The sequence below is a fragment of the Phocoena phocoena genome, chromosome 10 (genome assembly GCF_963924675.1).
Source record: "Phocoena phocoena chromosome 10, mPhoPho1.1, whole genome shotgun sequence".
Lineage (NCBI taxonomy): Eukaryota > Metazoa > Chordata > Mammalia > Artiodactyla > Phocoenidae > Phocoena > Phocoena phocoena.
Window position 1 is genome coordinate 76,715,277 of NC_089228.1, and position 27,800 is coordinate 76,743,076.

Here is a 27,800-nt window from a genome sequence, read left to right on the forward strand (position 1 = left end):
GAAAAATAGTAGGGACTGACTTTCTATGATTTATAAAAGTGCAAAATTAGCAATCATTTTTAATAAATACTTTGTTATATTAAAAAATATCTACCTTATAAAGCTTCTCATTTTAATGTATAAGCCCATTTAATTTTGACAACACCTTTAGAGGTGCAGAAGAAATATGATGTTATTTGTAGACTAGTCATCTGTACTATTCTAGTGTATGATTTTTAACTCTATATACTTCGCTCTGTGAGTTGTTTTCCATATCATAAGAAAAGCGAGGAGCTTCTCTATCAGCAACAGAGAGGTCCTAATTAAGTACAGAGAAAACATCAACAAAATATTCATGTCTCAAAGATGCACAAAATCAGAGCAATGCCAACAGCCATCCAGGATAATGCTTATCTGGGTGCTTACTTGAAGCTTCTTTTCAAGGAGACTCCCTAGTATCCCATTTTAATCCACAAAATGATCTATGGTCCTGACTCATGCTTGGAAATTCAGGAGCACTTTGCCCACAAATGTCAGATTATGAATCTGACAAATGAGAAGGCAATCAATCTTCAAGTGGAGTGTACTGGCATGTGTTCGATTTGGCTAGCAGTTAAGAATCTATAGTTTTGAGGCACCGTGCAATTCTCTGTGCACGGTGTCTCAAATTATAAACTGTACATGGTGTGCTTGAAAGATTGGTGTAAATGCCTGCACCACAGTGATGATGCTGAGTTTTATATTTAGATTGAAGATGGGGAAATTTCAAGGGCATACCAATTCCGCTATAGATCGATTTTGAGTCAGTGTCATAAAATTTGTCACAATTTCTTTTTTGTAATACAGAAAGAGTAAGAAGTGTTTTTGCTTTGTTTTGCTTTTTTGTTTTTAAAGAGAATAAAAGTGTTCCTAAATCTATTTTGGTATAAATGACAGTTTTTAGGTTCAAATCTGAAAGGATTATCAATACCATTTGCAAACACCAACAAAATAGATTGAACAGAGATCCCTCTAGAAGAAAGAGATGGAGCAAATTACTGAGTTCTCCAATCCACGGGAGACAACATCTAAATTCTATTCTCAAGGCATTGTATTCTGTTTCAACTTGAGATTAGCAAACACGGGACACTAAAGTATGCTTAATTACTGACTAACATAGAATCTGCTAGGTCCTTTACTTGGAATCCAGATTTACCCTCTAGGATTTTCCAGAGGACATTCTAGAAGAGGTTGCTGCCATTGACACCCAGGGAAGGCAACTTTTAAACTGTTCCCCTTGGTATGGAAATTTCTATGGACTTTAGGCCCTTGGAACTAAAACCTACAAGGCATTTATGAATAGGTGACGTGAGAATTTTAATAAAAGTTGCAATAACCATGAAAATAGTGTCTTTAAAAATCTATGTACTATTAGTAACAATTCATGCATAGTGCCAGGCATTCATAACTATTTGGCCAGAAAAATATGTGACTGTAATTAAAATATTTACAGTCAACTTATAAAAAATACATGTAATTCTGAATGGCAATAGTTAATCCCTAGCTCTAACCACAAGCCTAGGAGGATCAGCTTATTATGGGAAAATGCAGTGGGTAATTACAAAATGGAAAAAGCTCTCACCCTCTTGAACTCAACATTCAAGAATGGCTATTATGGCATCATAGGAGCTTCATTTGTCCTAATTCTTCTTCTAATCTCACAAGGTAAAACCAACAGTTCTGTGGAAATAAATAGGAATAAAATGGGAGAGGAACACTCACATGATACAGCCACAGTGGAGAATAATTCTTTCATAGAGTATTCATGCACAACCTTCAAAGAGGTTCACTGGTCCCTGAAAGAATTCACGGGATGACATTTAAGTATACCTTTCATTTAAAACACTTGTGCATGGTCTAAGTCAGCATATGATCACCTTTAACTATAGGAGGGAAAGAACCTGTTAGCCAAATCTCCTTTCTATCATTTAGTGAGTACCTCTTTGAAGCTTTATTAACCGTCACGGAGAGTGGAGCTCTTATGGTACTAATTATGGTACTAATTCAAATTTAAATTCCAATGGGAGGAAACAAATCCACATCCCAGTTTAAATTCAGAAAGGGTGTGGTTTTTGCAAACTTTTAAACTCTCACTTGAAGGGAAAAACATGTTTCAGCCAAAGAAAATATTCTACATATCTGAGATAGTTCCCACAGGTTTCGTCTCTTCCTGGAGTTGACTGGTCATCTTCTAGCAGTAGATAAGTTCCTCATTTGAGTACCATCAATATTTCACAAAAGGAGTAAACAACGGGAGTAAACTTGAAAAACTAGAAGAGTTGCACATGAGCTACTGAAAGAAGCAGAGGTTTGGTGTCACATGGAAATCATGATCTTATACTTTAGGATGTATCTTGGCATTCGGCAAATGGGATTCTTGGAAATACCTGTTTCACAGTGAGTTTGGGAGGTCAGAGCATGCTCAGTTACATTCTTCCTAGGCTTAAATTACTTTCAAGGACTGAGTTAGGGCATTTTGTGTGGTATATTAACTCTTCCAGGACAAGAAATCCCATTTCAATAAATTATTGCTACAGTTCACTAAGGAGTACCATGGTGTCCTGGAAAAGATAATATCCCTTCCAAAATTCCACCTCTCTAGTCTCCTGAACAATGAGAAATTCATATTTTTCTTAGTCACTTTGATCCTTGAAGATATAAGCTAAAGAAGAACTGCTTTCCCCAACCAAATAGAGACCATCTAGATGGAGACATGACATTAGAACTGCCTCAGTATTGGGGTAGTTATGCCACTATCCCCATATGCATCTGGCAACTGGAACACTTGAGTCTTTCTTTATAAACCAACCTGTCAATCTTCTTTGCATGTGGAATTGTCTAAGGTAATCAAGGAAAAAAAAATGACCCAAGTAGGCAAGCTTTTTAAAAATTGGTAAATTAATGGAGTATGGCACATTTTGGAAAGAAATGGACTGATAGTTAATGGAACATCTCGGCTGATGACCTCCCATTTTTGAAAGGGATGTAAAACACATCTTCACAAATGATGAGTAAACTGTGAAAGAAGAGTCCCCCCGATGCCACCAAAAAACCCAATGCCTCAGAAATTTCCACTTCAGATATAAGGTCGTGGTCTGCAGGTCTGCTAGTGCCAAATACCAGTTCATCCTAGTAGAGCAGTTCAGGAGGCAAAAGGCTAGGGTTATCTGTGACATGACTTTACAAATAATGTACAAACAATAATGCTATATTATGGCCATTATTTTCCATACTCGATCTATTGATATTTTTGCCCATATGAACACAACTGAAAAGACATGGATCATTTCTAATAGAAACTCAATAACCTCAAGGTAGGACAAAACAAACTCCATTTAATAAAATAAAATTTGGTTAAAGGTTTTTCATTGTAGAGACAGTTCTCCTTTCCCTTAATATTCCAGTAAACTCTTTATTTGTAAAAGCATACCCGTTTTGTTGTTTCATTACTTCGTTAATCTACCAACTTCATTTCCAAACACTGCAACGAGACTGGAATGGCTTGTATCTCTTTTCTGAACGTGAGTCCAAAAAGTCTTTTTTTTGTTTGTTTGTCTGAGATTTTAATATTTTAAATTCAATTAAACTATGCAACTGAAGTTGGTGGGAGACAGTAGCTCTCCTCCAGGTAAAAGAGCTGACTAGCAGATTTCATAATCATTGGACATTTGTTCAGTCCTACCTGAAAATTAAGTTATTTTACTGCCTGGCACGGGAAAAGGCATTTTCTAGTAATTTTCTGTGACAGGAAGCACACCATTGACCCAAGGAAGCACCCAACAGACTGAGTCTATCTGCTGGGGAGCAGTTGTAAATTTTAACACAATGAAAACATTTCCCTTAGTACTGTTTTTCAGAGAATTCAGCAGCAGTTACAGTTAATCCGTCACCTGTGGACAGCGATGATCACCCTAGGAGGCCTGCCAACTGACGAGCACTTTTCAGGTAACAAGAACAATGATATTGCAAGAAGCTACAAAACAATATTGCAGTAGTTATAGCGACCACCACTATACTGATTGTGGCCTGGGTTAATGTTCCAAATATTAATGCAAGGAACACACTAGACTTGATAGGTTTAGAGTATTTTCTTTACACTAAGAACCAGTTGATAACACATGACGAGTGGTGATGCTCCATTTACTCTATTTCCTTCTATAACAAGTTTCCTAGTTATGCCCACTTTCTCCTATGTTAACTATCTATATTCCATGGCAGTATATTTTCAACATCTAAAATGAGAATACTGTAACTACGGAATACCTCAACTCGCTCTCTCACACTCACACACACACACACATTCTTGTGCAACTTTACACACATTTGTATGAACAATGCATGTAAAGTGCTCATTTGCACTGGGTGAGCTCCCTAAAAGCAGCTAAATCAGTCCTCCCAAATACAGAGAATCATTAGAAGCCAATGAAAAGCCACAGTAACTATTTAGCACGAACATGAGATTTTAAACCTCGCCCACGTGGTAATTAATTCAAACGCCTTTTGCGTTTTTTGCTGAGTCATCCAAAGCAAGAATCTCAAAGGCTGACAACGTGCTATGTGAACCTAATGGGCTCACATCTCTGTTTATTTTGCTTATTGGCCATTAATGCGCCTATGTTTGGCTGAGGCTGGTTTGACTTTCTAGAGAAAGGCCAGCCGGTCTGCAAATGGGCACCTCCCTCCACACAGATGTCAAGGTACACTAAAGACAAATCTAAGTATATGTATATATGGCACATACACATATATACACACACTTAAAATGAATTGGGAAGTGCTTTGGCTTAGATGGGATTAAATATGTACTTCCCAAGTGCATAGGTTTCCTTTGACCAACCTGTTCAAAAAACAAATATGAAAACTGTCATGGCAATTTTGACATTTCCTATGTCTTTTCCGCTATTTGGAGGCCCCCCTCTTCTCCACTCCATCTCTCCTAAGCATTTTATTTTTAAAAGCAGTTGGCTCCTTTGGCCTTCTAACACTCCATTGATTCGTCCATTCCTTGGAAGAGCTCTAAGGTCACATCCAGAAACTTATCTTTAGTGGAGAACAAGGTCGCACAGAACTTTTTCCCCTTCTTTGAGTCCTTCTTCCCCCCAAGAAGTGGACACCTTGATGTATCATGAACAATTCACTCTTGATCTGACTTGCCTTGTTACCCCTGGCCAGCCCAAGCAGCTGAGGTCTGAGCTTTGCCTGCCCTGCATCGTTGTGCAATACTGGAAAAGAAAAAGAATCCATTAGTCTACACCCTTCAGACTGTGGTGACGTGATCAGGGTTCTCTTGAATTTCTATGCATTCGATTTCCTCTCTCTCCTTCCGTTTGGCGCGTTTCTTTTTCTTGTGGTGCTTTTTGGAAGGGGGGAAAAAGGTTAGGAACACAGGTAAGATAACAAAACAGTGCAGAAGTGTGCAACCCCCCGTGAGCAGCAAGCATTTGAACAGTGTGAAGGTCAGGTTCGAAGGCACAAATAGGAGGGGGACCAACCCAATAAGAAAAGACGTAACATTTTGCAAAATGGCTGTCCCATGCTCTTGTAGAGAGCTTTTTATACATTGTGTTCGGGTGTGCTCAGTTGCTAATACAAACGTGTAAAGCAGTGGTGCACAGTGGTCAATGGCGAAATTTAAAGTGTAGATAAGGCACAAGATAGAAATGCAATCCATGTCGATGTTCCATAATGTCATTAAGCCCAGAACGCCCAGCTCAATTGAGGTGACGCTAAGAATTAGCCAGAAGTTTCCCAGAGGGTGGATCACTAGGAAAAAAGTCAGGATTAACACCAGGAGAACACCAAAGCCTGCAATCAGAACAGGCACTGTGACAGATAAGCTGTAATGGTCCATGAACACAAAGGAGGGGTTGAACACGATGAAACGGATGCTCTTTGACAGGGACAGGGGCCTCAACTTTTCCAGCACTTCTACGACTTCCTTCTGCTTGTCTCTGCTAGTCCTGGCCACCAGATGCAAGCGAGAAGCAATGATGTTGTTTTCATCTCCTGCCTTGGAGAAGATGATATCGTTTCGAAAATGCTGGAATTCTGGCTTTTTTAAAAATGAACTTTGTAGGACGCTGATAAAGTCACTCTTGTTATTGGCACTGATGTTGCTCACTTTCAGGAACTGGTAATACTGCTCCACCCAGGACACTGCAGTGAATCCACTGCAGAGTCTCCGGAGGTCCTCCTGGACACTGCTGTTCCAGTACTCGAGGGGCTCGTAGACATAGAATCCTATCACGGGGCTGTAGTTGCTGAAATATTTCTGCTGAACCATGGCATAAGAGACGCTTGGGGAATCACTGGCTAGTAGATTGATGATGTTGGCTCCGTCACTGATCTGCAAGCACCCCATGAAGGAGAAGGAGGCATAGATGAGATAGAGGATGACAACAAATGGCTTCACGTAGATATTGGTAATCCATTCATTGTAATGTTCACGGAGGAAGTGCTGAATAAAGTGGTGCTGGTAGGGGTTCGTCTCATGATGGGATGTCTGTTGATGCCCATCACTCATCACTGTCTGGAACCACACAGGCTTGCGGTCCAGGTATTCTGCAGAAGGGATCTTACAGCAAAAGATGCTGTGGTAGCGGTTTTGCTCTAGTTGGCCAGCGAAGACCAGACAGGAGCCAAAGAAGGAGAAAATGTAGAAGTAGTTCAACAGGATGGAGACACACATGTTCTGACAGAAGACCTTCACAGCCTCTATGTTGGTGAACGGGCTGGCACCCATGCCAAAAGTAATAAAGTACAGGGAGCTAGTCATGGTATAGGTCACCATCACATCCGAATAGGCATCTGCTACCCTGTCTTTGAAGGGCAAATTCTCTTTGGTTCTCCGCCATCCAGACAGAAGCTCAAATACTCCTTTCGTTCCATGACCTAATTTAAAAAAAGAAGGAAGAGAAGAACTATTTTCATTTCCTCCTATGGTTCAGGTGAATTCCTTATAGGTCATCTATGCTCAACGGTCCTGCATACTCTAACCTTCAAAGTACTATGATACTCCTATCAGGATCTCAAATTTCAGTTACACTGCAGGATATGTTTGGTTCATGTTTCTACTTCAGCAAAGTCCAAACTTATTGGTATTCTGGGCAAAATGAAGCACTTATTGTCTGTTCCATTAATTTGACAAATTGTAAATGTTATGTGGCATTGTTTTGTGATTTTTTTTTCCCCCTGCACACATAGTGTCTCCCTAAATGGATACTAAGTTGTCAAGGGCAGGGGCTGTTAGTCACCCATCTTCAAATGCCCCTCAATACCAGTTCAGTGCTTTATCAACTGAAGTATTGACTGACAGTCCCTAACCTTCATTTCAAACTGACTTACATGCTGATTTTGGAAATTATAAGATGATGATCTTAAACACTTAAAAATGGTGTTAAATTGATTTTACAATGTTAATAACCTGCTAGGTAGCCAAACAGCTTAGAAACCAATTCCTATAGATTTGATTAATTAACATTGGATATGAGTCAAAAAAATCTGCCAGGTCACATAAAACACAGGGCAAGACCTTCGGGGGGAAAGATCATAGCAGGCATTTCCTCACAGAGCTTTTATTCACACAGAGTGGGTGATGAGTAAATGTTTGACTGCTCCATTAAAGTGGATGGAGTGTGCTTTTTCTTTCTTTTTTTTTTTTTTTTTGCGGTACACGGGCCTCTCACCGTTGTGGCCTCTCCCGTTGCGGAGCACAGGCTCCGGACACGCAGGCTCAGCGGCCATGGCTCACGGGCCCAGCCGCTCCGCGGCATGTGGGATCTTCCCGGACCGGGGCATGAACCCGTGTCCCCTGCATCGGCAGGCGGACTCTCAACCACTGCGCCACCAGGGAAGCCCTAAAATAATTCTTTAATGAGAGCACTTCTCTTCTGAAATGAAGACTCTTGGTATCTTTGTAGTCACAAGGGGGGAGAAAGGTTACTGGAGGCTATGGCTAAATTTGGCTTGTCTCTGCTTTTGGTCACTTTTATGGAGCATTAGGTACATTATGTAGGCCAGGTTGTTACTTTATATAGTACAAAGGTCTTACGTGTGGGAAGATGAAGCTAAATCATATGAGGTCAAATAATCACTCTAAGTATGGTAAAGACTGAAAACACAACTTTGGGGCTGGCATGTTTTATCCCATTCATAGGCTTAGATATTTTACAGGGTGTTCCTAATAATACTCATTCATTCGATTTTCACCATAATCTGGTCACCTCCCAGCAGTTCAAATCTATTACCTGCTCGAGAGTAGTCCTCTCACTCCCCATCAGCTTGCCTATGATCAGTCTTACTTTCCAAGTTTTGTTCATGCTCTTTTCTCTGCCTTTCAATACCTTCCTCTTGTTGCTGCTTATATTGAAATCCGACCCATCAGTCTGTTAGCTCAGTTCTCTTCTTTGTCTTGAAGCCGTTTCTGACAATTCCAGACATATTGATTTTTTTCTGTTCCTTAAATTCCTATTGCACTAATTAGCTACTCATTTTGGCACACTAACATGTGCTGTTTTGCTCTGGAACAAAATGGTTTTCTCAGGACATGGTCTATCTCTTTGGTTAGACTGCAAATTCCTCAAGGTCAAGGAATGCATTTTATGTTACTTTTATACTCTGCAGAACATCTGACAAAGTGATAGATGCCCACTAACCTCTCAATGAATTAAATCAACTATAACTCTCAATTCCAGTTGGGTCTAGAAAATGTACCTTTTAATTACTAATTCAAAAGTTTATTATGCATCTTTATACCTATATTAATTGTGCCCAGAAGAGATATACACTTTTTTTTTTTTTTTTTTGGTACACGGTCCTCTCACTGTTGTGGTCTCTCCCGTTGTGGAGCACAGGCTCCGGACGCGCAGGCTCAGCGGCCATGGCTCACGGGCCCAGCTGCTCCGTGGCATGTGGGATCCTCCCGGACCGGGGCACGAACCCTTGTCCCCTGCATCGGCAGGCGGACTCTCAACCACTGCGCCACCAAGGAAGCCTGAGATATACACTTTTAATTCAACTCAACCTAATATACATTTATTAGAATTTGCTACCATGAGGATCTGTGCTAGTCAATATATAAAACATAAAGGTAAACAAGAAACACAATCTTTTCCAATATCTGTCAGTCCAGAGGTCATTTTTACTTGGGTAATTCTGAGCCTGAGATCATAGCTTCTAATACAAATGAATTTTAGGAACTGTTCTGTATGTTGTGAGATGTTTAGAAGCATTCCTGGCCTCTACCCACTATATGTCAGTAGCACACTCCTCAGTTGTGACAATCAAATATGTCTCCAAACACTGCCAAATGCTGTTTTGGGGACAAAACTGCCTCCAACTGAGAATTATTGGTTTAGTCAAAAGAAAAAGAGATATTATACACACACACACACACACACACACACATACACACACACATTTTAATCGCCCTTTTCTGACTATAAAAATAGGACATATTTCCATCAAAAATTTTGGGAAAATGGAAAAAATAATGGTGAAAAAATTATTCCATAGTCCCATAACAGATAACTGCTGTTAACAATTTGGTGCATTTATTCTAGCTATGTATGTATGTATGTATGTATTAAGCTTTATCTATCTATCTATCTAACCATCCATCCATCCACCCTTCCATCTTTCCAGACAAATAACTATGTAATTATTTCACAGAACTGGCCTCCTACAAAGAGAAATTAGGGTTTGGGGTTATCTTGTTGCTCTGTCCAGTTGGCCTGTCGACAACAGAGATCCCATTTTTTAACCTCTGCAGTGTTTTCCCTCTTGGTTTCTTACTATTCCCTTTAGTTTTCATTCTGATGCTAGAACCATTTTTTGAACATCTCTGCTCACTTGAAAGAATCCTTAAATCTCTACATAGCTTTTTATAAATTTATTTATTTATTTTTGGCTGTGTTGGGTCTTCGTTTCTGTGTGAGGACTTTCTCTAGTTGTGGCAAGCGGGGGCCACTCTTCATCGCGGTGCGCGGGCCTCTCACTACCTCGGCCTCTCTTGTTGCGGAGCACAGGCTCCAGACGCGCAGGCTCAGTAGTTGTGGCTCACGGGCCTAGTTGCTCCGCGGCATGTGGGATCTTCCCAGACCAGGGCTCAAACCTATCTCCCCTGCATCGGCAGGCAGACTCTCAACCACTGCGCCACCAGGGAAGCCCCTACATAGCTTTTTAAAAGGATTGTATTCACTATTTTTCCACCCTTACTCCGAGAGTCCTATTTTAATTCAAACAATACACCTGAAAACAAGGCACTAGTATCTACTCAAAGACAGGTGGTCCACCATCTCAGATGATGAAGCATGGAATATACACAAGTGTGACTTGCCCCACTGAACAAAGACCTGAACTGATTCCATTATATTACTCCCTGGTACCCTAGTCCTGGCAGTTCTTTGCTTCTGTCCGATTCCCACCAAAATCCTTAATCCTCACCGAAGGCCTCAGTTTGTCTTATGAACACCATTCATGCTCCTGAGTGGTGACAGACATATATGTAAGCAGCTAACAGACTTGAAAGGAAGGCTTACATTCTTGTTAAATAGAGATGTATGCTGTGTACTGTGAAAATACAGTTGATTCTTTCTGAGGGGTCAGAAAATCTCCAAAAGGTGTTACTAGGTAGAGGATGATGGCAGTGGTGATCTAGACTGATGGAATAACATGAATAAGGGCACAAACCCTTATTAATTAAGGGAAAGTAGTTTTGTTTTTGATGTTTATAATTGAATTTTTTCTCTCTGCAGAGATAATCTATTGCCCAAATTATACACTTTATTTAATGTTTCAAAAGATGACTGCCAAACACTGATCATGATTTCCTCCCACTATATTAGTATATATTTGCAAATTATATTAGAATAATATGACAAGTATCTCACCTGGGACATTATGGGATAACTGACATTTGTCTTGATAAAGTTTCATGAAAGAAAAGAGAGAGAGAACTCTTAGGAATAAAAGTGATTTGGACAGAATTGGAACTGGGAGAAAAATTCAAGGAGGAAAATGAATAGAAATAAAAGATCTGCACATATATGTGTGTGTATTGAATATTGCAAAAGTCTTCAGGGATGTTGCTGGGGGGACCTCTTTCTCAATGAAAGCAAATGGAAGAATTGTGCAATAACAAGGAAAACTTAGCTGTCAGCTTACTAACATACCCTATTTAACAATAATTTAATAAGTTCTGCTATTTGCAATTGAGAAATGAGAAAATGAAGAGTGTGTCGGTTCTTTCCCTAGCCATGGCAGTGCAGGTCAGCCAGGGGAAATATTTTAAATGATTAAAATTTAAAAAAAAATTTGTTACCAAACAAAACTCATTTCAGTCCTAAGTGAGCTGAACAATATTCAGAATTAGTTATAATTTGATCTGAACCTCAAGCAGTCACTCTACAACAAGTAAAGATGACTTCTACAGTGAGGTGGATCTTCTTGAGAACTTATTCCAACCCACATTTTACAACATTTCTCTAAGCTCCTGCACTTCCCCTGTAAACTTCTACACTATGATTGACCTGACAGTGCTGTAGGAAATCTCTCTGGTTCACTGCTAGTCCGGAAGTGACTTCTTTCAAAGCAATGATATTCTTCTGCAAATCTAACACAAATTTTACAGTTGCCACTTTAATACCAAACCTAACCTCTCCAAAATCAAGAATTCCAAAGAAAATAGTTTTAACAAGGATCAAATCCAATCAGAACTAATTGTAACTGACCCAGTTAGTTTCCTACTGGGTTTTCCTTTGATACAGTTATTGCTCTAATAAGCTCCTTCTGTGGGGCTTCTAATTCTTTGTAATCTGCCGAATTAGAATTCTCTTCTGAAGACGTACTGGTGGGTCTTCCTCTTCGCTTGAACACGTTAAGCCCTCAGCAGGTCATGAGAGTTTGACATCTCCTGTTTCAGCGACATAAAAAATAGAGGTAAAAATAATACTCCACTCACATCTCACTCCAGAGAAAACTTTCTACTTTCCCTTAGCCGTTATTTCTGCTTTGGTTAATTAACTATGTGTTCAGCAGCTCTGTTTGTGGAAATCACCATTGAGCTCAACTAGAAAAGCATTTTGATTTTTTTTTTTTTTTTTTTTTTTGCGGTACGCGGGCCTCTTACTGTTGTGGCCTCCCCCGTTGCGGAGCACAGGCTCTGGACGCACAGGCTCAGCGGCCACGGCTCACGGGCCCAGCAGCTCCGCGACATGTGGGATCTTCCTGGGCCCGGGTATGAACTCGTGTCCCCTGCATCGGCAGGCAGACTCCCAACCACTGCGCCACCAGGGAAGCCCAGCATTTTGATTTTTTATTGGGCTCTTAGGCTATGTGATCCTGATGCCAACCTAATGGATGAAAAAACAAAATCCCAGTCAACTGAACCAGTAAAGCAGCTAACAAAAAAATCGGGATATTGAATCAGCATTCTGAGTTGTCAGTCACTGGTCTGGCATTATATGGGATCCTTATGCATAGTTCTTTCTCTTTAGTTGGCTGATTTCTATGTATATTTTAAAGATACCACTTAAACATGATCTCATCCCTAATGCTTTCCCCTTCCCCTCTTCGCATCTAACTCACCCACTTAGAAGCCTCCCCTCTGTGTGCCAACACATTTCTTAGTGCTTTCTACTACACCCAACTGAAATTATCCATTCATGGGACTGTATTTCATGTAAGTCCTTATAGGTCCTCACCATCTAGGGCAGGTACTTATCTTTTCTATTTTTGTATTCCAATTATTTGGCACTTACTGGTACTCAGTAAATGTTTGTGAAACTAAATTGGCCTTGATCTGCCAAAATCTGTCTAGTTTTCAAGATATTTTTAAAGTTCTTGTCATAATTGTTATTAACAGCCCTGTACTCAGTATAAGATTTAGTGAAATACAGTTTGCCCCTCAATTTACTGAGAAGGGAATTTGCCAAGTGCTTCTGTGGCAGAGGCGGTGGTAAATATCAATGATGTTCAGTTACAATATTAGCACATAATTCATTCGTTCGGCTGGTTCAGCATTGTAAACGTCTAGAGGGAATGGAGTATGAAATTAAGAAACTTGCTCTAAGTTGCTAGTTGCAGGGTAGAAATGGGTCCATAAGGCACTCCTGTTACCTGACAGATGATGAATTTTTTAGACATTTTCTAATCCCCATGATGTCTAACTTAGCGGTGGTTATCAGTGTGTCTTTGTAGACTGACTACTTTTAATTAACTCTCATCTAGAATAAATAGGTGATTATCAAGCTCCATTCATAAAGGACGGCCAAGGCTGTTGCATCTTGGTACCTATGTAGCCCACAAAGACATAGGTAGGAAGTTATTCAGCAGGAATGCTCCAAGTTGCTCTTTGATGGGGCCTATTTGACGGTTTTACGTGTAAACCTGTGGTGTGCAGTGAGGGAGGGTCTAGCTTCATATTACCCTTAAGCATTTCTCCTGAAGTGCCCCCATCCCCGTACGGAATGAGGCAGGTAAAACACAGAGAAGAGAGGCAACGAGGAAGGAAAATAAGGAATTCAGAACGAATCTGAACAGATACTCATCCCTTAGCTCTTAGCAGGAGGTTAGAGGACTTTATCATGTCTCTAATAAGAAAAAATGGAATCTAGTAACAGATTCTCATTGTATGATTTTCAGAGCTGTTATATACTTGACACATATCTCAATGTATAGAAAAGGGCATGTAGTCTCATTCCAGAGTTTGCATTCCATCATTTTTGACAATTTATTTTGTAGTTCTATATAAAGTTAAAATTTTAAAAATCCAGTATGTGTGTTTATTCACATGCATATGTGTATATACATGCACATACATATACACATGTATATATATTGAGAGAGATATGTGTGTGTGTATGTATGTATATATATATATATATATATATATATATATATATATATGGAGAGAGAGAGAGAGAGAGAGAGAGGAGATGGGAGTGTTCTAAAGCTCACAGACTATTAGCCAAGATTTTAATACTCAAAGTGGGGAAAACTAGGTAAGTCCCACTATTTGATATTGTGACTAGCAGCACCTTGCCCAGAGCCAGAGTTTAAATCCTGGGTTAAATCAGAGTTTAAACTGCTTGACTTTAAATCCTGGGTCTCCTACTTCCAAGTTCTGTGACCTTGGGCAGGTTGTTTTTTAACCTCTCCATGTCTCAGTTTTCTCATCTGTAAGTGAGGTGACAAGAGAAGCCGCCTCATGGGATTGTTCTGAGTTTTAGATAAGTTAATACATGTGCTTGGCACACAGGAAGTACTCCACTGAGTGGAAAAGCTCAGTGCTGGCAACTCCAGGGTATTTACCATGGAGAACATTCCAAGTCATTTGACTTGGGATGCCAGCTTCTGAATGCAGCCTGGTTCCTGCTCTCTTCACCACCACAGCTGACTTGGCTTTTGGAGGGAACTCGGGGGCTCTCTTTTCAGATTTCCTTGCCGCAGGAGCTCAGTGTTGCCAAGAGCTGAAACTCCACTGCAGAGCCAGCGCACACACGGTGGCTTGCTTTCTTGTTCTCTCCCTCTTTGGTAGTCCCATTCAGGGAGAGAGAAAGACTCCCAGGAAGCTTTTCATTTTCTTCTCAATGCTTTCCGTGTCTTCTAGTTTTATGAAAGGAATATACATTATGTTTGAGAAAGGAAAAAGCAGCCCTGATAGCTGGGTGCTGTCAAGTAGGTCTTGGTGTTGCCAGGAGCTGGTCTGGCCCTCACAGTTCAGCTTAGTATTGTCCTGTTGATGACACAGATGGTCTGGCAGAAAAGCATCAGACAAGATCACTTTGTGACCGGGATAGATTGAGACAAAATAATACCACTCCATAATCACGACTGAGCACAAACAAAATGCAAACATTGTCCGAAACATAAAATAGGCCAAACATCCTTTTATCAAGAATAGTAGGATTGGGCTTCCCTGGTGGCGCAGTGGTTAAGAATCCGCCTGCCAATGCAGGGAACACGGGTTCGAGCCCTGGTCCGGGAAGATCCCACATGCCGCGGGGCAACTAAGCCCGTGAGCCACAACTATTGAGCCTGTGCTCTAGAGCCCACGAGCCACAACTACTGAGACAGCGTGTCACAACTACTGAAGCCTGTGTGCCTAGAGCCTGTGCTCCGCAACAAGAGAAGCCACCGCAATGAGAAGCCCGTGCACCGCAAGGAAGAGCCACGACTAGGAAAAAGCCTGTGTGCAGCAACGAAGACCCAATGCAGCCAAAAATAAATAAAAAATTAAAAAAAAAATAGTAGGATTGATTGCTGCTTCTTTACCAATCACAGTTTAATCTTGGTCTGGTTTCCTTGCCTTCTAAGAATTGTTAAGGTAACTGATCATGGATTTACCCTCTCTTCCTGACAGGAACCAACCTTGCTGCCTTCAACCCTCTTCCAAATCACCTAACACTTGCAAAAATCATATACTAAGTCCATTCTAATATCTTCTTCCAAAAATGCTTCATAATCCTCAGAGGTGTGTGTTCTTCCTCATTGCAGTGAGTCAATAAACCCAGATTTGTTCAATTATTGTAGGAGTCCTGGTGGTCTTTGGTTGGAGGACATTGATATTTTATAATAAATATTTTTGGAAAACGAGAGAAATTAAACTTCCTTTATTGTTGACTTTATAAATTGACTTCTTTGAGTGTAGGAGTTAGAAGTGTGGGAGCTAGAACAGGAGCATTGGATGAGAGTTAATTCCTGGAGGATTTGAATTTCCAAATCATGTCACTAGTGAAAGGGACGGCGTTCTGGTGGAAGTGATATTTTAGTTGTATTCTCACTAAAAAGAGAAAGCCAGATGGGCATATGGGAAGTGGCAAGGAATATAACATGGCTGTTAAAATCGGAGAAGCGGGGAGGAGCCACGTGGATGAAACAGTCATTGCTTCAAGCAGAGAAGAGCAATGAATGGGAGAACCGGGGCGGGGCTGAAAATCTTACAACTGTCAAGAGAAGTGGATTGGTAGCTCATAAACTAAACACAAGCACATGCTTAAAAGAAATCAAGACCTACAATAAGAGATCATATAAAAGAAGAAAATAGTAAGTATAAGAACTTGGAGGAAGGAAAATTAAGATAATCTAAGTATTTATTGAGCTAAAGGCATTCAAAGATTGGTTAGAATAATCAGTTCATTCATTTGAAGGCCATTTCCTGAGCGCCTCCCATTAGGAAGATACGGTAAAATGTCATCGCTTTGAAGTTTAATAACTCCCATTTGTCCCATTTGAAAACCATATCATATCCATATGCCTGAATTTAATGGTTCATTAATTACAAGCTTTGGGGATCTCTTATCCTACAAAGAGTAGAAGTGATGATGACTTAGGATTTCTATAACACCAAGAGCTGGAGAATGCTTTTAAAATGCTTTTAAAATGTCTGATTCAATCATTAAGAAACGCGTTTGAAATGGAAGGAATCTTACAGAGCAAATTTAAATTATGCACAGTTTTGGTTTCTTATAAACATCATTCAAAAGAAAATCTTCAAAGTTGTAGCACAAATGCTTGATAAAAGCATAATGCTTTAAAGAGCAAGTTTTCCGGGAGCACCCTTGAATGTTTTGCTGCCTGTCTTAACCAGTGAAGATAAATTTAACAACCCATGAACGAGAATTCTCTCTGAACAGAATGGCCTGAAATCAGTGGAAACTCAATTAACCAGGAAGCTCAAGAATTGGATCATCTGATTATTTGAAGTCGTTAAATTAATCAACCAGAACTTCCTTTCTGATTCCACTTTTATTGGTTGATTAGCTTTATTGGAGATCTTTCTAAAATGCATTAGACTTGTATTCCTCTTCTGCATCCAGTTCTTAAAAAAAGGGGAAAAAAGGAATTATTTGTAGCAATTAAAATGATGAACTCTGGAGTAACACATTTTGCTTCTAGTTCTGGCACATCATTTTGTGATGTGTGGTATGGGGAGAATTAGTTTAACTTTTGTGTATTTCACTTTCCTAGTCTGGAAAATAGGGATTAAAAAGGCACCCATTTTAATGGGCTATGTGAAGATTACATGATACAATAGTTGTAGTATGCTTAGAGCAGGCCTGGGACCAAGGAAGCACTCAATAAATGTTAGCTTTTATTATTTATTAAATAATTTACTTCAGAGTCATCATTTTATCCTACATCATTTTATCAATAATCAGGAGGCAATTTAGCATATTGGTTAAAGAGCTGAGTTCTGTAGGTTTAAGCTTCCATCTATTAGATGTGTGACCCTGGGCAAATGAAAGACTCCATGGCTAGATTTGCCAATCTGTAAAATGGAGAAAACAGCAATTCCTGCTTCAAAGGATTGCTGTGTTAAAGGAGACACAGACACATGAATCCCTTTATATAAATACCTGGCACACAATCAGTGTTCCCACAAATGATAGCTAGTATTGAACAGTAGTATATAGTTGCAGAAATGTGGGAGTTTGGATTGAATGTATACCAGGCCTAGAGAAAAGTTTAAAAGTTTTCTTCTCTGATGATTATTTTGAAATTGCCTGTTCTGTCCTTAAGAAGTTCGTTGTGAAAAAATGTTGATTAATAAAAGACTTCAGTTAACTGGATCCAACTAATTGCAGCATTCCTTCCATGTGTGCTCTTATTCAGGCTAAGCTAATAGAATTGTTCTCATCTGGCAGGAAAGAAGCTGAAGAAGAGCTTTTCAGCCACTGTTTTATTCTGCAGCTCACAGAGCAAACCAGACTCCCTTCTAGGAGCAGAGCACAGTAGGGCTTTGGGACAGCCTGCTGAGTTCCAGCAGCCCCCGGCGGTGGGGGGGCGGGGGCTGGTGCAAGGACACCATTTCCTAGAGGGTCCTCTCTAAGTGAGAGAACTGCTGTCATTTGAATACATCCCTGATGAGTACAGAGTCCCTTTTCAGATGAAAAGTGCCTCTTCTCACCATATTTCTCTGTCATCTGTCCCCTTCCAGCGGTCCACAGCTTAACAGCTTTAACACAGCATAAATTAATCAACGGGAGTTATCTCAGAAAAAGTTCGATGTTAATTCTCAAAGGCAGGGGATCAAGGACAGTGGCTGGGCAGATAGCAGGGTGGAAGAGGGGCCCTGAGTACTGGCTCTTGTGTTAATTCCCCGGGTTCAAACCCCAGCTACATCACTTCCTACCCCACACCTTCAATAGCAACCTCTCCGTGTCAATTTCCTCATGCGCAGGGCAGGAAATGCAAGCCCCTACCTGATAGCGTGTCGCTGACATTAATGAACGAGATAATCCACATAGAGTGTTTACCACAGTCCTTGGCACATATTAAAAACTCAATAAATAGCAGGCGACACTTTTTATTTATGGGTGAACATTCATTTGGAGTCTTAGCTACGTGCTCACAGTATAGTATGGCACACTGCTGTGTTTCATTCTTGAAGTCATCAATAGAAGTGACACTTAATCATGATAACACACCAGGCCACCAAACACAGCTTCAAGGGATGAAAGTTGAAGGAAACTCTTATTGCCCTCTTGGGATATATCTTACTCCTTTCTGTCTTGAGAATTCTCATGGACTTTGTCCTGCCCATTTCCATTAGGCAAAGATTAATCAAGAAACAATCGTAAGAAAGAGTCAAATGAAAACCCTCCCAGATAGCTATGACTCTGAAACAGCTAACTGGACCTTGGGAAGGATGACTTTTGGCCATGTGACCATCTGAAAGTTCTAACCCTTAGAGACATATGAAAACCTAGGGCTATTTCAGCAATTACAAAATAAAAAAACTAAAACAAACAAACAAAAAACAAAACAGGTTCACATTATTCTTTTTTTTTTTTTTTTGCGGTACGCGGGCCTCTCACCGTTGTGGCCTCTCCCGTTGCAGAGCACAGGCTCCGGACGCGCAGGCTCAGCGGCCATGGCTCACGGGCCCAGCCGCTCCGTGGCTCGTGGGATCTTCCCAGACCGGGGCATGAACCCGCATCCCCTGCATCGTCAGGCGGACTCTCAACCACTGCGCCACCAGGGAAGCCCTAGATGGAATCTTTTGAAGTGCAAAAGTTTTTAATTTTGACTAAGTCCAATTTATCCATCTTTTGTTGCTTTTGCTTTTGGTGTCATATCTAAGAAGGCTTTGCTTAACCAAGGTCATGAAGAGTTACTCCTACATTTTCTTCTAAGAGATTTATAGTTTTAGGTCTTTCATTTAGGTCTATGATCCATTTTGAGTTGAATTTTACCTACAGTGTGAAGAAGTCCAACTTATTCTTTTTCATGTGGATATATAATTGTCCCAGTATCATTGGTTGAAAATATTATTTTTCCCCATTGGGTTATCTAGGCATCTTTGTCAAAAAAATCAATTGACCATAAATGCAAGAATGTATTTCTGGAGTCTCAGTTCTATTCCAGTGACCTGTATGTCTATACTTGCGCCAGTTCCACTGTATCTTCATTGCTGTAGCTTTATGTTAAATCTTCTAATCTATGAACATGGAATGTCTTTCCATTTACTCAGGTCTTTTAAAGTTTTTTCAATAGTGTTGTGCAGTTTTCAGAGTACAATTTTGCATTGCTTTTGGTATATTTATTGCTCAGAATTTTATTCTTTATAATGCTATTATGAATGGAATTGTTTTCTTAAATTCATTTTTGGATTGTTTATTGTTAGTGTATAGAAGTATAATTGACTTTTGTATACCGATCCTGCAATATTGCTGGACTCCTTTATTAGTTCCAACCATTTTTTGGTAGATTCCTTAGGATTTTCTGTAATGAGATCATGTCATCTCCAAATAGAGATAATTCCTCCTTTCAATATGAATGCCTTTTATTTCATTTGCTTGCCTAATTGCCCTAGCTAGAACATCCAATACAATGTCAAATAGAAGTGGTGAGGGCAGATATCCTTGTGATGTTCCTAATCTTAAAGGAAAAGTGTTCATCAAAAATATTATGTTAGGTTTGGGTTTTTCACAGATGCTTTCTATCAGGTTGACAAAGTTCCCATCTAGTACTAGTTGGTTGAGTGTCTTTTATCATAAAAGGGTGCTGAGGTTTGTCAAATACCTTTTCTATGTCTATTGAGATGATCATGTCTTTTCTGACCTCTATTCTATTGATACAGCGTTTTATAGTAACTGATTTTCAGATATTAAACTAACCTTGCATTTATGGGATAAATTCCACTTAGTCGTGGCGTATAATCCTCTTTATATGTTGCTGGATTTGATTTGCTCATGTTTTGTTAAGACTTTTTTGCATTTATACTCCTAAGAAATATTGGTCCATAGTTTTCTTTCCTTGTGATGTTTTTGGTTTTGGAATCAGGGTAATACTGGCCCCAGAGAATGATTTGGGAAGTGTTCTCTTCCCTTTATATTTCTTAAGTACAAAAATTGTTCCTACCTCTCATATCTTGCCAGGTAACCTTCTTCATTTTGTTTATAAATTATAGCATATCTAAACTTCCTCATCAGTCAGCACTTAGGAAAGTACCTATGTGATTTGAACCAATTTATCCTCATAATCAAACAGTATTTATAATGCTCCCACATGATTTAAACCAATTTAGTATTCCCGTGAGAGAAGTCAGGTGAGAGAGAGACAGAGAGAGAGATGGTATGTGTGTTGCAGATGTACAGCGGTTAAGTAGAGGGAGGGAAGGAATGTCTGGAGGATACTTACCCTCCAAGGAGCAGAGAGCTTGGTTCTTAGACCAGAATAAAATCTCAGTATTTCACAAATCACTCTGTTTATTATTATGGTTATTATCATTACCATTATTTGGTATCCTACCTTTAGACTCTAAGAAGCGAGCCTTCGTGTTGAATCTTCTAAATCTTGCTTCTTATTTTATCCTTCCTACCAGAGGTTTTTGTCCTCCCTCCTTCCTTTCTTTCTTTTAGAACAAAATCTGCTACCTGCCTGAGATAAACTCAGTGGAGATAACCCATTGATGCCTTAAAAATAAAAATAAGCATGGGAATCCAATAAGAATCCAACGCAGGGGACACAGGTTCACACCCTGGTCTGGGAAGATGCTACATGCTGCGGAGCAACTAAGCCCGTGAGCCACAACTACTGAGCCTGCGCTCTAGAGCCTGCAAGCCACAACTACTGAGTCTGCGTGCTACAACTACTGAGCCTGTGCTCTGGAGCCTATGCACCACAACTACTGAAGCCTGGGAGCCTAGAGCCCGTGCTCCGGCCACAAGAGAAGCCACCATGATGAGAAGCCCTCTCACTGCAACGAAGAGTAGCCCCCGCTCGCCATAACTAGAGAAAATCCCCACACAGCAGCGAAGAACCAACGCAGCCAAAAATACATAAATAGATAAATAAGTAAATAAAAAATAAAATAAGCAAGTCAATAACTAGGGTTAGAGTGTTATTTTCTTAATTGAACTCGTATTTCCCACTTACTCCTGTGAAAACACTAGGGAATTAAAGATTTTACAAACAACAATAATAACAACAGCAACAACACAAATACCTTGTATGATTTTGGATAAATTAACATTGTCTGGCTCCTCTTACAACACTAGGCTTTACTGAAATGCTTCATTTTAAATGCTGTAAAATTATAATCCTTTAATCTAAATATCTGCTGTATATCAACGTTTCTATTTTTAAATAATCAAATTCAACAAGTATTTTTTCTTTTTTTTCGGTACGCAGGCCTCTCACTGTTGTGGCCTCTCCCGTTGCAGAGCACAGGCTCTGGACGCGCAGGCTCAGCGACCATGGCTCACGGGCCTAGCCGCTCCACGGCATGTGGGATCTTCCCGGACTGGGGCACGAACCCATGTCCCCTGCATCGGCAGGCAGACTCTCAACCACTGCGCCACCAGGGAAGCCATCAACAGGTATTTTAGTAACTAGTTTGTTCTGGGTATTAGGGATTAGAGAAAGAAGGTTCGGATAACTTTTATTTTGAGAGGTTTACAGTCTTATTGAAAAAAGGCATATATTTAAGAAATAATTAAATAAGAATTCAAGATACTTTAATCCAGGGTAACAGGCACTTGTCTACCTACTATGTTCAAGGCACTGCATGTCACTCAGAGGTGAAACTACAAGAGCTCAGGAAAATGAAGACATGGGAAAGCTGAAATGAAGAAGACGCTTCCAGGACACAGGAAGACGATGAGGGTATGCATTGGTAAGGAATGGAGGCATTAACAATGTTTTCAGCCTGAAGGTCAATTAGCAATTGTTTTCCCTTCCATTTCAAACAAAGCAGCCAATTTAAAAACTGTCAGCTAGCTTTCTTTACTCTGATTTCCTTTTAATCACATATAAATAAATCCAAACTCTAATCTTTCTTTTTCTCTTTTGTTGGTGTAATTGTCAAATGTCTTATCTTGAGTCAATTTCATATGCTCATAAGTAACCCACTTACCTATCATGAAAAACTTGATGTTTTTCTTTGTTCTGAAGTACAAAGGAAACATAGGTTCACATAGTGCTTTCTGTTTAAAGCTAGGAAAACAACTTGTTCTCAGAGCTTTCTAAGAAGAGTTTTTCTGGCATTATTTTGACCCATGGGCTAAGGGTCTGGTCAGCAAGTTAACAAATACCCGGAGAATTTAAGTAAAACCTCTCAATAACCAATTTCTGCATATGCATTTAATTAAAAAACAAGATATAACTTCTATTTGACTTTTGAAACTTTTTCCCCTCCCTCTAGTTTTACCCTGTCAGTGGAGAGAGTCAGTTCAGATGAAAAGAAGTTGCAACTATTAAGCGTTCTTAAGTTGAGTACAAAGATGAGCCCAATGTGTACAAATTTTTTTCAACTGGAAACTTGACTTGTTTTCTTGAATATTAAAAGGAAAAGAAAAAATTACTTGTGATGATGTCTTGGCTCAGGCACAGAAGTTCCTATAAGGAAAAGGACTTGCTTATTCACTTATTCTTTTATTCAGTATATATTTATTGAGTGTATACTATGTACTAAGCACCATTATAGGCATTAGGGATACAGCTGTGATGAAGACAGAGGTGGTCTCTGCTCTCGTGGGGCTTAATTCTAGTGAAGACAAACAATAAGTACTAAGACAAATAAGCGCTAAATATAACGTGTTATATATGGTCAATCAGGAAAACAAGCAGAAAACGGGCAGTTATATGTGTCTGGGGTAGAGGTGGGAAATTCTAGAGAGAGTGAATAAGAAAGACCTTACCATAAAGATAACTTTTGGAAGACAGCCAGAAAGAAGTGAAGAAACAGCTGTGATGTCTTCACGAGAAGAGTATTCTAGGCAGAGGAAACATTAAGTTCAAAGGCACTGAGTCAGGAATCTGCCCGATATGGGCAAGGAACAGCCCAAGGCCAGTGTGGGCTGGAGTGGACTGAGAGCAGGGAGGATGGATAGGAGGTGAGCTCAGAGAGGTCAAGATGAGGGACAGAGGCCAGCCGTGCAGATCACAGTGAAACTCTGGCTTTTATGTGGAGTAAGATGGGAGGCCACTGAACAAGATCACCTTGGTTGCTGGGATGAGAATAGAAGGCAAGGGTGCAGGTGAAAAAGGATCAGTACAGCTAGGATTTTGCACGAATCTAGGCAATACAGAAGTGTCATCTAAAGCTGTGACTCTGATTACCTAGGGCAGGGGTTGGCAAACTAGCCTGCTGCCCCAAAGCTGCTTCCTCCTGTTTTGGAAATAAATTGTATTGGAACACAGTTATGCTCATTCATTTACCTTTTGCCTACGGCTTCTCGCCCCCTACAACGGCAGAGCTGAGCCATTGCGACAGAGACTGCATGGCTAGCACAATTGAAAATATCTAGTATTTGGCTCTTTGCAGAAAAAAATTTGCCCACCTCTGACTTAGAATCTACTGGGAGGAGGATTACAGCAGGGAAGATGCCTTCTGGATGTACAAAACAGCATGGACACAAACCACCATTTCTCTTCATTACAATTCTGTATAGTGTATGCGCTTTGCAGAAGGTGGAGAGAATTATATCTGGGTGTTAGTAAATGGGACAAAATGAAAATAAGATTAGTCTTTCAATAATGGGGAAATCATTCATTCACTCAAGAAATATTCTTTGCAAATGCCATTTATCATTTAATGAGCTACAAAGACATCAAATAAATAAACACGCGAGTAAATATATAACTACAAAAGCACTAAGCGCCATGAAGAAAAGGACTGGGTTCAATGGAGAGAACAACAAGGGACACACTTTCTATCAGGGGAGGTCAAAAGAAATGTCATTTGAGGTGAGCCCTGAAGGATGAGTGGGAGGGAAAGAGAGCGGAAGCATTTCATGTGCAAGGAATAGGATGTACACAGGTGGTGAACTGGAGGGAGAATTAGAAGAACTAAGAAGAAAAGACACACACACACACACACACACACACACACACCCCTTATGCGCACACACATATGTGAATGGCTGAGTCATGAGGAAAGAGTCATGGAACGTGGTTGGAGATAACAGTGTGGCTTGGAAAATACGGGGCTTTTGTAGATCACGTGAAGGAGTTTTGATTTTATTGGAAGTCCAATGGGGAGCCACTGAAGGATGCAAGGCAAAAAAGGCATGATTAGGTTTGCTTTTTTTTTTTTTTTTTTTTTTTTGCGGTACGCGGGCCTCTCACTGTTGTGGTCTCTCCCGTTGCGGAGCACAGGCTCCGGATGCACAGGCTCAGCGGCCATGGCTCACGGGCCCAGCCGCTCCGCGGCATGTGGGATCTTCCCGGACCGGGGCACGAACCTGCGTCCCCTGCATCGGCAGGTGGACTCTCAACCACTGCGCCACCAGGGAAGCCCTAGCTTTGCTTTTGATACAGAATTCTGGCTCCATGAGGATAATGGAGCAAAGGGGGTCAAGAATCAAAGTCCAGCAGCCAGTTACGAGGTGGTGTGTGGTGAGTGGCTCAGGAGACAGATGATGACAGAGGTTTATACTAAGTTGGTGTCTGTAGTTTAATTCACAATTTATTGTATTTTCACTATGAACAAAATGTTATTCTTGGTTCTGTGTTGGGGGGAGGTAACGATAAATGGAGGTAGTCTCTGCCTTGGACAAAACTATAGCTCTGAAGAGTGAGAAAAGTGCACAAATACTTGTTATATGTAGTCAACTCTGAAACATTCTTATGACAGCTTGAAAGAGTACTATTGGAGACCAAGGGAAGGAAAATTTCTACTGGTTCGTTGGTGAAAGAATCTTTCACCAAATACCACTGTATTTCCAATGCTGAGCACAGTCTCTCTATACCTCCCAAATAAGACAGTCTTGGGAAATGTTGAGGGAATGGCCTCAATCATGTCTCTGGATTCTTGTCTTGTTCATTATTTCCAAACGCTAATTGCAGTAACTTGATGAGCCAACCTCAGCTCCTTTCTACGTTGCTCCGTTGCTACCAGTCAGCCTGTTTCTTGCCACCAGACCTCCCTCACACCATGATCAGACAGTCTGCCAGGACAACTGTGCCCCTCCCTGTGCTAGCAGCTTGCCTGCCTTTATGCCGACATTGCCAGGTGTTTGTTGTGTCTGTCCTCACAGTGTGGAAGGGAGCCGAGAATGAGAAGCAAGTACGCCAGACAAAGTTGAAATAGTTTACAGAAGCCCAGGACCTGACGAGTGTATCCTGTCTTGTGGCCAAGAGTTACTCAATTCCGTTTGGATCTATATGAGGGTCCCGCGACTCCATGAGTGCTTTCACACACTAGGTGTTTAATAAACATTAATTAAATTTAAAAAAACACCAAGTAAAACGCAAGACATTTCAGTTAATCCACTTCAAAGCAGGCACTGCACGCAATAAAGAGTGTTCAGGGTGCTTTCCTGCTCAGCTGGTGAGAGAGGGTGCCCAGCCCCATCCTTGGTCTTGCCCTCCAAGCTGGAATCACTTCCACTTGTGGGATGCGTCTCACCCAGCACAAGCCGACTCAGCAAGAGAGTATAATACCAACCTTAATATAACCAAGAGCTGGAGCCTGAGTTAGCCTACGGGCATAGTCTATGGATCTTGGAGGGAAAAGATAGAGTACGGATTACAGCCGAGTATTTGGAGCCTGAATTCTCTCATTTTCCTTCTTTACACTGCCATATTCAGGCTGTGTGACACGGGGCAAATTTCTTAACTTCTCTGAATCCTAATTTCTTCATTTATAGAAGGAGAATAATGAAATCTTCCACACAGGATAAAGCCTTTAAAATGTAAATCTTGACATGAGATCAGCATGAGATGATCAGCTCTGGTGAAATCCTGTGGTGATGTGGCTCATTTTGAAAATAAGGAGATTGGTAGCTTCCCCTAGCAGGCTCACCCTCAACATTTCACTAGCTTTCTAATAGTGTGTGACCTTGACATTTTTGGACCCCACTTTCAGATTATGGTTAGTTTTACTATGTTATTATATTGAGTTATAATACTGCTCATGCAGAAACCTGATATTAACCGTGTCAGTCTGAGAAAGAGACAGAAAATTTCAACTCTGATATGCTTCCCCCATCTTTGTTTTCCAAAGGAGGACCGTCTTGAATAGCATACATCAATATAATGTTTGTATTTTGTTCTTTCCCCTTAAACACCCTTTGAAACAAACATGGACTTCAAGTCTTGGATGCAGTTACAGGTTTCTACTGGCCAAGTGGAATTGGTAGGAAGGGATTTTGGAAATGACTGCTTGGAACTGAGAAAACTTTTCTCAGTAGAAGACTGTTTACCTCCCCATGGAGCCAATAATAACATTTTTGTTATTATTCATTCAGGTTCATTCAGGTTCCCAGGAACACAGCCACAGGGAAGAATGTGTTTTGTTAATGATTATAACAATTAACGCTGTTACTGAAGTGAGACTTCTGGTTTTAGATAAGATGGAGAAGACTCATTTCTTGCTCCATCTCTTGCTAAGTACAATTATAAAATCCCTGGACATAATATAACTAACAAACACAAGAAGACTTTGAAAGGTGGAATGAAGATGGTATACTGACCGGGGAGGGACCTGGGGCATTAACAACAGGGGTGATTTTCCTATGCTTTCTTTTTGCCTCCCATGCATCCTGGGCTTGGTGCTAGATTCTGCAGAAGCCCTTAATTTAGAAGTGCCAGAAGACACAGGCAAAACCAAAATCTCCCATAATCAGCTCCCTCTAGACAAGACCAGAAATTGGGTGATCCAGCGGGATGGCAAAATTGTTGACAATATCCACCTAACTCCGGCCAAACATCATGAAGAAACCATGCCCCCTCCCCTCACTCCCCTGTGGTGCTGGCAGAGATGGAGTGGGAGCCTGGACTTCCCATTCTACCTAGAAGTAGCACATGCATGGCAAGGGAGCAGGCAGCTCTCCGATGCCCCTGCAGCCAGGGTGGTGTCAGCAAAGACTCTGGGGGAAACCTGGACTCCGTGACTCCCACCCGCAGCTGTGCTCCTCTCTCTATCAGTTAGAGAGAGGGCAGGATTTTGGAGAAGAAGGAGCTGGAGAAAAGATTTCTTTAAACCTTTATGTGGGCAGATCCCTCATAACTCACACGTGAAACTGGTCAGAATTTAAGACAGAAATACATTGTAGGGACTTCCCTGGTGGTCCAGTGGTTAGGACTTCGCCTTCCAGTGCAGGGGGTGCAGCTTCGATCCCTGGTCGGGAAGCTAAGATTCCACATGCCTCTCGGCCAAAAAGCCAAAACATAAAGCAATATTGTAACAAATTCAATAAAGACTTTAAAAATGGTCCCCATAAAAAAAATCTTAAAAAACAAAAAAAGAAATATTGTAGAACACTGCCCGAGATTTCACGTTGGCCTTTAAGTAGTCCACACACAAAGCAGACTAGATTTTCACTACATAGGCT

General features: G+C 40.6%; 1 protein-coding gene across 1 annotated transcript in view; it reads right to left on the reverse strand.

The window, feature by feature from the left end:
• Positions 1 to 5,275: 5,275 nt before the first annotated feature.
• The window catches only part of PTCHD4 (patched domain containing 4), a 174,256-nt gene continuing 151,731 nt past the window's right edge, over positions 5,276 to 27,800 (reverse strand). Inside the window, exon 3 of the mRNA XM_065886048.1 lies at positions 5,276 to 6,909. Coding sequence (XP_065742120.1) covers positions 5,276 to 6,909 — 1,634 coding nt within the window. The remainder of the gene's footprint in view (positions 6,910 to 27,800) is intronic.